Source organism: Sander lucioperca, chromosome 18 (assembly GCF_008315115.2).
Source record: "Sander lucioperca isolate FBNREF2018 chromosome 18, SLUC_FBN_1.2, whole genome shotgun sequence".
Taxonomy (NCBI): Eukaryota; Metazoa; Chordata; class Actinopteri; order Perciformes; family Percidae; genus Sander; species Sander lucioperca.
The window spans coordinates 8,138,641-8,151,288 of NC_050190.1; the positions used below are offsets into that span (position 1 = coordinate 8,138,641).

General features: G+C 40.2%; 1 gene segment (V, D, J or C); it reads right to left on the reverse strand.

Annotated features, from left to right (window-relative positions):
- The window catches only part of LOC116057322, a 78,344-nt gene that overhangs the window by 5,545 nt on the left and 60,151 nt on the right, over positions 1-12,648 (reverse strand). The window contains 1 exon segment of the C gene segment in view: positions 12,248-12,548. Coding sequence covers positions 12,248-12,548 — 301 coding nt within the window.

The following is a 12,648-nucleotide window of genomic DNA, read 5'->3' on the forward strand; positions in this document are numbered from 1 at the left end:
TGGTTTTTGCAAGATTAATGTAACACAAACTTTTCCCCTTAACAACCAACCTGCTTGTGCATGTTTAACTTCTCCTACAGGAAAATGAATGTGAAGATTTTCTCATGTCTTACTTACCGAGAACAGTCAGTTTGGTTCCCTGGCCGAAGTAGGCTTCGTAATTGGCACAGCGCTTCGGCTTAATATCAAAAAGCACTGAGCTCAACTTAAACTATGAAGACCCAAGTATATTAAGATTCTCATTGAAGCACACACACATTATACAGCTTATGTTCAGGTTTAACATCCTTAACTTACCCAAAACAGTCACTTTGGTTCCTTTTCCAAAGTAAGCTTCGTTTAAGTTGTCACAGTGCAGAACTACTGAGCATGAAACTCTGGACTCTTTCTCTACCAGAATTCTCTTTAGAAAGTTCTTACTGTTTATACAAAGGCTCTAAAGCAATGTGACAATTACAACAACAAAGTAATAAACTGAAATATTTACCTAAAACAGTCAGTTTGGTTCCTTTTCCAAAGTAAGCTTCGTTTGCATTGTCACAGTGCAGAACTACTGAGCATGAAACTCTCAAGTCTTTTTCTACCAAAATTATCTTTGGAAGGTTTTTACCAGTACTTCTCTTCATACCAAAACTCTAAAGCCAGGTGACATTTATAAAAACAAAGTAATAAACTGAAATGTTTACCTAAAACTGTCAGTTTGGTTCCTTTTCCAAAGTAAGCAGGTTCAGTGTAGGTCACAGTGTTCTGTCTCCAGCTCAATATTTCAACTTTTTCATATTAAGACTTTTTACCTTCACTTTCATACCAACATGTCTACTATTGTAAGGTTGTTGCAGTGAACTGAAGCAGTGAGAGATGCTACTTACCCAAAACAGTGAGTTTTGTTCCCTTTCCAAAGTAAGCTTCAGCTCCAGTGTCACACTGAATATCTCCTCTACTAAAAAGTCTCAAAACTTCCCATAATCAGCATGTTGAGACACAGTGTAATAATCCGGGGGATGAAGAAGGTTTAAACATGCAGGATAAGCCTCATGATGTCCAATTGTTAGTTTTTGTCGAGGCGAGTGAAAGAAGCATCCCGATGCTCCACATTTGAATTAAAAGTAATTTAAAAAAACTTTTTTTCCAGCAGATTTTCTGCATAAACATGGACTTTTCAATGCCAAAGTGGGCTGCCTTCAGATGATTGATTTTTCTGCTCTCCCAGCTGTCCCAGGTAGCATGTAGCAGTCTACACAATGGTTGTTAATGGGAGGAGGTTTTTGTACAGCGGCTCTATGGGATTGTATCACCGTGGCCCCCTGTCCCCACGATGAAAAAGCATCATACAAAAACCTGATGTCTCTTTGGTTGTCTCCCCCCTCCTTCCCCCAGCCAGCGTCTCCATATCTCAGCCTCCATCTCTCTCTGTATGTGAGAGCAGCTGTACAGCTCGGGCTGGCTGACTCCAACCTGACTGCTGCTATTTCTGTGACAGCTAAGAAAAGAAGCAGAACAGAGGGAAGGAAAAGGGAAACTGGTCTTTGTTTGTAGCCGTTCAGAGGGTGTGACATCTCAGCTGGTCACACCTCTTTATCCACCCAGTTATCAGTGAACTGAGGAGAACCATTCAGTGACAGATGTGACTGATACTCTAGGTGATCCTTAAACTGTTTCTTTTTTCTTCAACGTAACAAATGATTCAAAAGTTGCATTAAAGCATTTTATTCTTTAACAATAAATGACCACATCACATTTATAGTACAAAGTACACAAGTTATGAATAAACGTGCATCAGTGTGTATATGTGTGTGTGTGTATATATATCTGTGTATATGGATAGATAGATAGATAGATAGATAGATATATGTGTCTGATAGAGAGTTCAAATGCAGAGAGGCCCATTTCAGAATCTTGTATATTATAGGATCATAATTCACTGATGGATCTGCAGCTGGTAAATGTGGAGCTAACTATAAACTCTAATCTATAATAAATCATATATTTGTTGATTTATATTTTGTATTAATAAAGTGAATCTGCAAAGTAACTACAGCTACAAAATAAATGTAGTGGAGTTAAAGTGCAATATTCCCTTCTGAAATGTAGTGAAGTAAAAGTATAAAGTACTAACCAAGCAAAAAACAAGTACCTCAAAATTGTACTTAAATCATGGGTTGAACATACAACTGTTCCTATAAAATAAACATTAAATATATTTTTAAAGTCATAACACATTACTGTCCTACCTGTTGATGATTGATAGGAGGCTACTGTGAGCTCATACCTAAAATGAAATATTTTATGTTTTATACCTACTTGTGAAATATAATAATTATGATGTTACATCAGAGTTGTTGCAGAGGTCACTTGTATGTTAAATGTAGCTTATTCAGCCTAATTCTTTTTTTTGTTTTTGGGCTTTTCCGCCTATAATGGACAGGACAGCTAGGTGAGAGAGGGGAAAGACATGCAGGAAATCGTCACAGATCAGACTTGAACCCTGGACCGCTGTTTTTTAATACCACTTTAAATATTTGACTGGCTTCCCTTTGACATATCCTGACTTCTAAAAAATGCTTGGTGATTTTTTTTTTTTTTTAACACGTGTAGTCCCACATGAACCCTGTAGAGGTCAGTGTATGATAACCTCTTCAACTTAACATACATCTTATCAGACTGCACACAGAATTATAATGAAATAACAGAGACTAAAGTTCACAGTGACAAACACGAGACAAACTCTGTAGGACAATAATACTGAATGTTAAAGTAATCTTCAGCACGTTAACACCTGCTCTCTTATCTCAACGGATCAGCTTTGTGGTGGTGTTGCAGGAACACAATGACTTGCAGTGAAGCATTCTTATCCCTTTTTAATGAATTAATAGATTGTTTTTAATCTAGTTTTTTCTTTCAAATTTCCATGTCACATTTATGTTGGTCTGTTGTCAGACTTCAACACATTAGTCTGGATCATAGGTCTGAATCAACAGAAGTACAAGTACATTTCCATGATAATTGCCTGACATGATGTCCCTCACTCTCCGCTCTCTTTGAGTCGCCGTTCTCAAACTCTGTTCGCTTTCGGGAAATGACGACAAACTTCGAGCTAGCAAGGTACGTGCTGAAAATGTCAAGTTTGGAAGAAAAATGTTGCAACAAAGCAGGCCTGCTTGGTTCTTTCAGAGAACGATTGTAAAGATTTACAAAGAATATGTTTACACACCATCCAGCTAATTTAAATAGCTCATGTTACTGTATTGTGTGAACAGTTAACTTCCTTTAATATTGTATGTGGCGTTTACTTTTTCGGGTGCAAATGTTCCACCAAAACAAGTTCTTTCCTGAGACTATTTTTGCAGAGCCACCGCTGCTGCTTCCGGAGCTTAGCGCCGCCCAAGGCGATTTGTGATTGGTTTAAAGCAGGGGTTCATAAGCACATCACTCAAAGGTCCGCATCTGATTTTTATTCCAGGTCAAAGGTCCGGAACAATTGGCAATAACAAAAAAGTATTCGGTCCGTTTTTTTGAGCTTCATGCAGTAAAAGTACAGCAGTATTCTTAGCTTCATGTGGTAAAAGAGAAGATTTTATCGCTTAGACATTGTTGACATTTTTTTCTGCTGTTTCAGCCTTTTATCAATGTTGTCGCCTTTGACGTTTTTAGCCCCTTTTTCACTGTTTTGGGGTCCGGATTGACTTGCCGTTTGGTCCTGATGTGGACCTTGGTCCGCACTTTGAGAAGCCCTGGTTAAAAGAAATGCAAACAACCAAGAGAGTTTTTCTCTTCTATCCCAGAATGAATGTGTGTTGTAGCTAGAGTCCACAGTGCTGTAGAGAGAGGTCTGCCAATGTGAGACTTTCAACACATTAACCATCCTCATTCATCCCTCCCCCCCCCGTCACATCTTCCTGGCTTCTTCTTGAGGTTGTTGTTAAGCTGCTGAGGCTTTCTTAACCATTGTGCTGTACTGGAGGCACAGTAATACACAGATGAGTCTCCAGTCTCAACAGGGTGTATCTGCACAGAGGAATGAAGCACTGCAGCCCTGGTCATGCTGTACTTGGATTTGTTGAATGGAGCTTCAATGCTGCAGACATCTTTACCGAGAGAATATGCTACTAGCTGTATTTCCCTATTGCTGCTGCTTTGTCTGTACCAGTACATGTAGAAGTATTGTTCGTCGTCTTGTTCACACTGCAAAGTGACAGCCTGGGGGTCTCCTTCACGGCTGATTACAAACGGAGGCTGGTGAAGTTTTACACCACCAGAAGAGGAATCTAGAAAGTAGGAAAGAAGAGAACTTGAAATTAAATACTTCAACAAGGAAATCTGTAAGAAAAAAAATGTAAAACTGTAAAAATGTTCTTACTGGTGAAGATGAGAACGGCAAACAGTAGCAGCTTCATTTTGACATTGATCAAACAATAAAAAAAAGACCGATATATATTCACAATGACAACTCTGTCTTCAGGCTGAACAGTTGCTGGCAGACCTTACTGCCACAGTCACAACTTCTGAAATAGGTGTGAAGGGGTTTCTCAGTACATCCACAGTCTCCTGGTGGACACTGGGGGAGTTTTTTCCTTTTGCGAGCTTCCTTTGGGCTGGGTCAGGAGCTGTTGATGCTATTGGTGTGTGAAGCTCATTACGTATTCATATATTCTGCCACCAGCAATTGGTTTTAGTCGGGTGTACAGTTTCTAGTGGCAACCCCTACTGGCACAGTTCTAGCAGCTAAAGTGACATTGGTGACCATTTACAGTGATTACCTCAAATTTGATTTCTGTTTGGGAGAAAATCTCCCAAAACAGCATTTACACCCTCACAAGACAATGAAACTCTATATTGTAAGTGAGGCTATGCAAGTATTTTAGGTAGGGTGACTTTCACCAAATATTTAATTTGCAATAGCCTGCCAAAAGTATATATAAAGTGTGAAAAGTCAACAGAATTCAATTACATGGGGTATATATTACTTAGAGTAGATGGCGGTCAGCACGCCTCCAATTTGGAGAAGCAGACATGAGTACCGACATGGAAGCTAAGCAATGTACTGCTGTGGATGGGGGTAGCAGCTAAACATATTTTAGAAACCTAAAAAAAAAATCGGTTTCAGTTTACGCTATAGTCACTGCTTTACCTTGCCATCAGACAGCCCTTTCTGATGGGGAACTAAAGACGTTATATCCATCTATTCTCTCTTCAAAGCCACCAGACTACTTTGACAAAAACTGTATTTTTACCCCGCAGAACATGGGAGTTGCTGGTCAACCGCTGCCTTGATCAGTTAGTTAGTTAGTGTTATTTTGTAACTTTGGTGTTTTAAAGGGTTAGTTGGCATTCACGAAAGTCACACAATAACCAATCGTGGCAACAGTAGACCAATAACTCCAGAGGCCTGTACTACGAAGCAAGATTTGGCGTTAACGAGGTAACTTGAGGTTCAACCCAGGGTTTTCTGTACCACGACGGTGGATCACTTGTTACCGGGTTCAATCGCCGTGGTAACTTTTGCTGAACACCTAACATGGTCGGGAGCAGGTTAAGTTGGAGATTAGAGATCAACGGGTGTAAAAGCACCGCCTAATGACCAATCAATACTCGATTGATAACGGTGTCACTGTTCTTAGAAGATAGGCGGAGCTCGGTGCACGGAGAGAGGGGGAGAGAGGGATGCGCTCATAAAAGTTAAAACATTTAGAGACCGATAACCCCGTTAACATTCCCTGATGGGTATTTTTATGAAATATATAGATTTTAATGGGAGGGAATTACATATAGGCTATCGGCATCTTGAGCCGTGTGTTGCTAATGCGAACATCGGTGTGAATTATGTTTTTATATATTTTATTTGCTCTCACGATCGCTTCCACTGCCAGGGTTGCAACTGAAATAATAGGCTAAAGCAACGGCAGTTTATGGAAAGCACAAGTGTAATTATGGTCAGATCTAGTGCCTGACTGATGGGGAAGATATTGCTAAGCGTTGTGATTTACGCATTTACAGCGTCGGCTATTTTTTGCCAGCTTTCCTCCTGTTTTAGGAAGCAGAGACTGTATTGCGTTTTGCCTGCAAAACCGTGTCTGTGTTCTTCATATTTATGTAGAATTATAATTTGCTCTTCTTATATAAAATATGCGGCTCTGGTAGATGTTTGTGATTGGTCGTGCTGTGCAAACACCGCCTCTTTTATGTGAATGCGTGTGCCGCTGGATTGGGAAACCCTGGGTTGATTGAACTAGTTGTTAACCACCGTCGTGACACAGCTTATGCGGGACCGCGGTTGTTAAGGTTAGTGAAGCCGGGTAACTGAAAGAAATCCAGGACATGTTGATCTTGATTCGTAGTACAGGTCTCTTTTTCTGCAAGGTAAGATTACTATTTTTGTCAAAGGAATCTGGTGGCTTTGAAAAGAGCATATATAGGCTACTGTGAAAGGATAATAACAGCATCAGTTTACTGTCGTAAAGGGCTGTTTGACAGCAAGGTAAAGGCACAAACATAGCATATACACTTAAAGTGATATTGATTGTTTTAGGTGGCTAAAATACGTTTATCTGCTGCCCCCGTCCACAGCACTAACTTTGTATTGGTACTCCAGTCTGTTTCTCCAAACTAAAGGCATGCTGACCCCAATCTACTGTAGCTAATACACTGACTGTTGAGTACCACACTTCAAAAAATCCCAACTATCCCTTTAACCAGTGATTACCTATACTATAGTCTCGCTTTGCCAGACCCTCCTCCAAAGCGCGCTGGAGGAGAGTCTGGCTCCTCTACATAGCATTCAGGGATGGGAGAAAAACAGCCTCTGGTTTATTGGCATTTCTTTAAACCAATCGCAATTGTCTTGAGCGGTGCTAAGCACCGGAGAAAAGCCGCGGTGACGCTGCAAAATAGTCTCGGGAAGGAACTTGTTTTGGTGGAACGTGTACGTTCAAAAGTTGTTTTAGTCGTGCGAGAGAAAACTCAGATTGGACAGATAGTCTAGCTAGCTGTCTGGATTTACCCTGCAGAGATCTGAGGAGCAGTTAACCATAGTCCTCATAAATCCACCGGAGTTTAGAACGCCAACACAAAGGAAGCCCAAGGCAACGGATATCCGTCCTAAAATGAGTGAAATCCGGTGGATTTTCTGGCGGCAACGGGGCAATCCCGGAAGTGGAACGTCAAGGATATAGACCACATAACAAAATAATGTTTTACATATCCTAACAAGATGTTACATTATTAGTGAATGCAATTTTAACATTATTACTTACAGTATAGTCTATTTCCACAACGTTCCACTTCCACTCTTTTCGGCCAGATTTTCATTAGCTTCCTCTTTCTTTGTGTTGTAATTTTAAACTGTGGTGGATTTCTGAGGACTATGGTTAACTGCTCCTCAGATCTCTGCAGGGTAAATCCAGACAGCTAGCTAGACTATCTGTCAAATCTGAGTTTTCTCTCGCACAACTAAAACAAGCTTAAACCTGAACGTACACATGTTCCTTCCCGAGACTATTTTACAGAGGCACCGTTGCTCCGTCCAGCTCTTGGCGCTCGATGGTGTTTTTTGCCTCCAACGGCGCCTTCCAGGCAGCTAACCCTAACCTTAACTCTAAACATAACCATTGCTGCGCTGCCTGGGAGGAGAGGTTTGGGGCAAAAAACACCAAAGACCGCTCTTGGCGCCACCCGAGACGATGCCAATAAACCAGAGCATGTTTTTCTCCCATCCCGGAAAGCTGTGTGGACTAGCCAGACCCTCCTCCGCAGCGCTGCGGAGGAAGGTCTAACAATGCGAGACTAGTCACAGTACAATATGTAACTCATGATGTCCAAATCCATCCTTGGATTGCTGCCAACATATTTAGGCTTTTTCTTTTTCTGACCCCTCAACCTGGAATAGCAGCGTGGTCTAAATCTGTCCAGCTTGATCCCATTAGGGGATTTTAAACTCATTTTAAGGGCACTGGAAAAAGCATCTTTGGAAACTTGTTGAAGTATTTTTAGTGTTTTAGGTCTTCTTGTACTTGGCACTTTCATGTACATTATATGCAGTATACTATTGGTATATCGGTCTGTCTGTGACGGTGTTTGGTGTTTTAAGCCCCCAACATAGTCTTCCAGGCAGCGCTGCCTGGAAGGCACTAGGATTAGGCAAGGGTTAGATGCCTTGAAGTCGACGTTGGGGGGCTTAAAACACCATCGAGCGTCTGTGAGTGCTTGTTGCGTTTGTCCCAAACGGGTCTCTCTTGAGAATGGAACCCTGTGTCTTAATGAGGTTACCTGTAAAAATGAAGGTAAAATAAAAATGTTATAACTGTCAGTTAATGTATTTATTATTACACTTTGGTACATGATTGTGGTTATGATATCATTTTTTTGTTTGTATTTTTACAGTGAATACATTTACATTAGCAGTACATTCAGTTGTCAAATAACTAAACCCCTGAGCAGCAGCTGTTATGAGTCATAGGAGGTTTTTAGTGAAGGAGTGGCATCAAACCACATCACTGTGTGCTGGCAGCGCAGAAATACACAGCTGAGTCGGATGAATTCACTCTGCGAATGAGCAGATATCCTTTCGATGTGCCTTCTCCCTTAATCTGGAATCTGGAGTCTTTGAACTGATCCTCGTAGCTTGGATCACCCTGGAGGACTGTGTACCCGATGAGGCTCATAGAGCGCCTGCTCAGTGTAGTTTGGTGTTGGTACCACAGCATAACTTGGAGGCTGCTGTCATTATGACTGCAGTAAATCCTGAGCTCCTCAGTCCCTTCCTGCACAAGTTGAGGCAAGGACTGTTCAAAGGTAACACTCTCCACTTTTCCTGTGACGAAAGTCAATTCATATCTTAACATACCAATTTTTACACCATAAACACACGGACATTGGTGTTACAGAGAAAAGTCATACAACATTGAATCTGACTTACTTGTAAGCATGAGCAGTAAAACTCCAAATGTGTATAAAGCTGGAGGCATCCTGGAAACTTAAACCAAGATTTGTGCAACAGTGATAATTCAGAAAAATAAGTGTGCAATTGTTCTCACATCAAATTAACAATTAGCGTATACTAAAACCTGGTATCAGAGCTGGAGCATTCACACGTTGCTCTGCTCTTATTACAAATGAGAAATGACTATCTTCCATTCTCCATATCACACCTCCTCTATCCCCACCTTCTTCCTCTGCTCGCAGCTGATCTTCTGACTGTTACTGCTTCTTTGGTGCATTTTCTGATCAGAAATGAATAATACATATATGATATATTGTGATGGATTGTCTTGGTGTAGTGGTTTTAGGCCTTCAATTAATCAGAAATGTCTGACTGTAAAGCTGTTGTATATAGAGTGATTCTGAAAAACAAAATGTGAGAAACTAAAACTGAACACTAAAGCTTGATGAATTTAATTAGAATTTGTAATTGTATTTCATTGTATTTTTATATATAGGGTTACATTTTTGTGAATAGCCTACTACCTTGAGCATGTAACCTTGTTTTATATTCTTTCTTTTTACGTTTAAGACTTAGGAGTAAGCAGGAGTAATCTGCAGGTTTTCATTCCCACCAAAGACTAGCAGAATTCATCTAGAAAAAAAGCAATGCTATCAAATGCATTTTAAAAACTTCTGTTTTCATGTCACACATTTTTACAGTTTTTAAAAAATATTCATAGCTGGCTATCATTGAATATTGACTAGTATTACTTAACATCCTTGAATTTATAAGTCTTAATATGAATTTATCCTTGATTCTGAATGTAATTACTTTTATGGGGTAATATTGTGCTCATGTAAATAAATAACCATAACCCTAACCCTAACCCAGGTATGGACTCCTACTGGGACAAGTAAATTAAAACTAATTTATGTTGTAAAACATGAGAATGACTGCCCAAAACGCATTTCTAAAGCAAGCTTACTGCTAACAACTTGTTTTTTCCTGTTTCTTCAGAATGGCCATGTGGAGGAATTAGTTTTCGCTGTGCATGGAGTCCACTTGTAGGTTGTTCGTCACGCGGTTGGCCGCAAAGTGCGTTATGTTACTTCAAGTCTGAACCGGAGTATTCCTCTCCTGCTTTTGGCTGCTTCGGAAGCATTTACTCTTCTCGAAATCGCCAGGAATCAAAGCGTCCCCTTACCAAGATTTTAATTAGCTGTTTGTGCTAACATGTTTATCATATTTATTGAGTTATTTTTTTGGCTACATTGGGGTAAGCTAACTAACGTTATGATGTTCGTATAGGTATCACAAACGTTTGGATGGGGTCACCCCTATGTTCCTGATATAAACTAACATGGTAAGGGATTGCACAGTTCAATTTGCAACAAAAAAAGGAGGTGGCCTTTTTTTTTTAATGCAGTTGGAATAGTAAGAATATGTTAAGCCAGTGTGGAGATGTCAATGTCTAAAGTAAAAACGTTCTTGCCCGCAAACTTGAGGGCGTAGGTTTCAAGAAGTAACGTCATTACACTAGTAACATTCTCCATTGCCAGACCTTTCTCCACAGCGCTGTAGCTATAAGCTGTAGGTGGGTGATTTCAACATATTGACCCAGGGAAACGTAGCCTACACTGAACATTTACTAGGGGGGAAAAAACATTGCTAAGAACACAAAACCCTTTCAAAGGTCTCATTAATGTGTCATTAAATAAATATTGAGCTGGGGAACATAGGACCCTGGGAACATAGATAACTAATGTTACACTCCCTATCTTGTGTTTGATATCTTGGTGCTGGCTGCTATATGTATAAAATATATATATTTGAATTAAGTATATTTTAAGGATACAAATTTGCCTATATAGCGCAGCCATTCCACCCCATTCCATTGTGTGCTTTAAATAAAATAAAAAAAACGCTTTCATGTGTAGGCTACGTGATTCTTTGAGACTGTGACCGTGAAGAACCATATTATTTTCAATCTGTTCAAAATTACAGTCAGTGTTGTTAATGTAAGAACAGTTATTTAGCCTGCCTCTCAGGATCTTGAATATGAAAACAACAGAGAAAAAAAGAACAGGGTTTTGGTGATGGGGTGTCATTAAACCACATCACTGTGTACTGGCGGCGCAGAAATACACAGCAGAGTCTGCTAGATCGACACTGTGAATGATCAGAGCTCCTTTTTGGACGTCCTCTCGTGTAATCTTAAACCGATCTTTAAACTGCTGCTCATAGTTGGGCTCATTGCCACTGTAGCTGTATCCAATCAAGCTCATCAAACTTCTCTCTGTTTGCTGGTACCAGAGCATTGTATACATGCTATTATCATTATGACTGCATTCAATTTCTACCCTGGTCGCTTCGTTGGCTATTCTTGGATGAGACGGTTGAAACGTCACACTCTTAGCTTTGTCTGTGGGAAAAACAGATTTAAAAAGTGGTTGATGCAGAAGCCTCTGTGGAAAAAAAACAGTTGTCTAATTGCTGTAAAAATGTGCATCACAATTAAATAGTTGTTTTTGCAGTTCATTTCATTACATGGAAGCAAGATGAGAAGAAATCCGATCACAGTTGGAGACATCTTCCAGGTTTGTTCTGCTGCACGAGAAACTTCCTTCAGTGAGAGTCTGTTTTAAAGAGACACACCGCCTCCTCATGTGAGACCATGAGGGTTTTTAGTGAGGGAGTGGCATTAGACCACATCACTGTGTACTGGCAGCGCAGAAATACACAGCAGAGTCTGATAGATTGACACTGTGGATGATCAGAGCTCCTGTTTGGATTTCCGTTCGTGTAATCTTAAACCGATCTTTAAACTGTTGCTCATAGCTGTATATATAGCTGCTGCCACTGTTGCTGTATCCAATCAAGCTCATCAAACTTCTCTCTGTTTGCTGGTACCAGAGCATTGTATACATGCTATTATCATTATCACTGCATTCAATTTCTACCCTGGTCGCTTCGTTGGCTATTCTTGGATGAGACGGCTGAAACGTCACACTCTTAGCTTGGTCTGTGAAGGGAGAAGACAGATTGAAAAAGTAGTTGATACAGAAGCCATAGAGCAAAAAACATAAATATATGTTCTGTATACAATTAACAACACAATTAAATTTCACTTTTTGCAGCTAATTTCTTTACATTGAAGCAAGATGAGAAGAAATGCTATCACAACTTGAGACATCCTTCAAGTTTGCGCTGTAGCAGGAGAAACTCTGCCTCCTCCGATGGTTTATTGGGCCTCTTGTGCAAATGCACACATCTCATGTACAGGAAAAAGATGAGGGTTTTTAGTGAGGGAGTGGCATTAAACCACATCACTGTGTACTGGCAGCGCAGAAATACACAGCCGAGTGTGACTGGGTTGCTTTGCGTATAATCAGAGCTCCTCTCACTGAGCCGTCTCTTGTCAGCTTGAATTGTTCTTCAAACTGACCCTCATAGGTTGGGCTGCTTTCATATCCATACCCAATGAGGGTCATAGACAGACTGTCCTCTCTTTGTTGATACCAGAGCATTACTGGACGATTAGCATCATCATGGCTGCAGTTTATCTGGACCTCAGTACTCTCATTCACTATCTGGGGAGCAGATTGTTGAAATCCGTCAGCGCTCGCCTGACCTGTGGAGGAAGCAGATTTAGATGAAATGGTTGTTAATGCACAACAGAAAAAGAACATTTATTTTTAGCATGATTGTTTAGCATGTTATATAAATAAAAT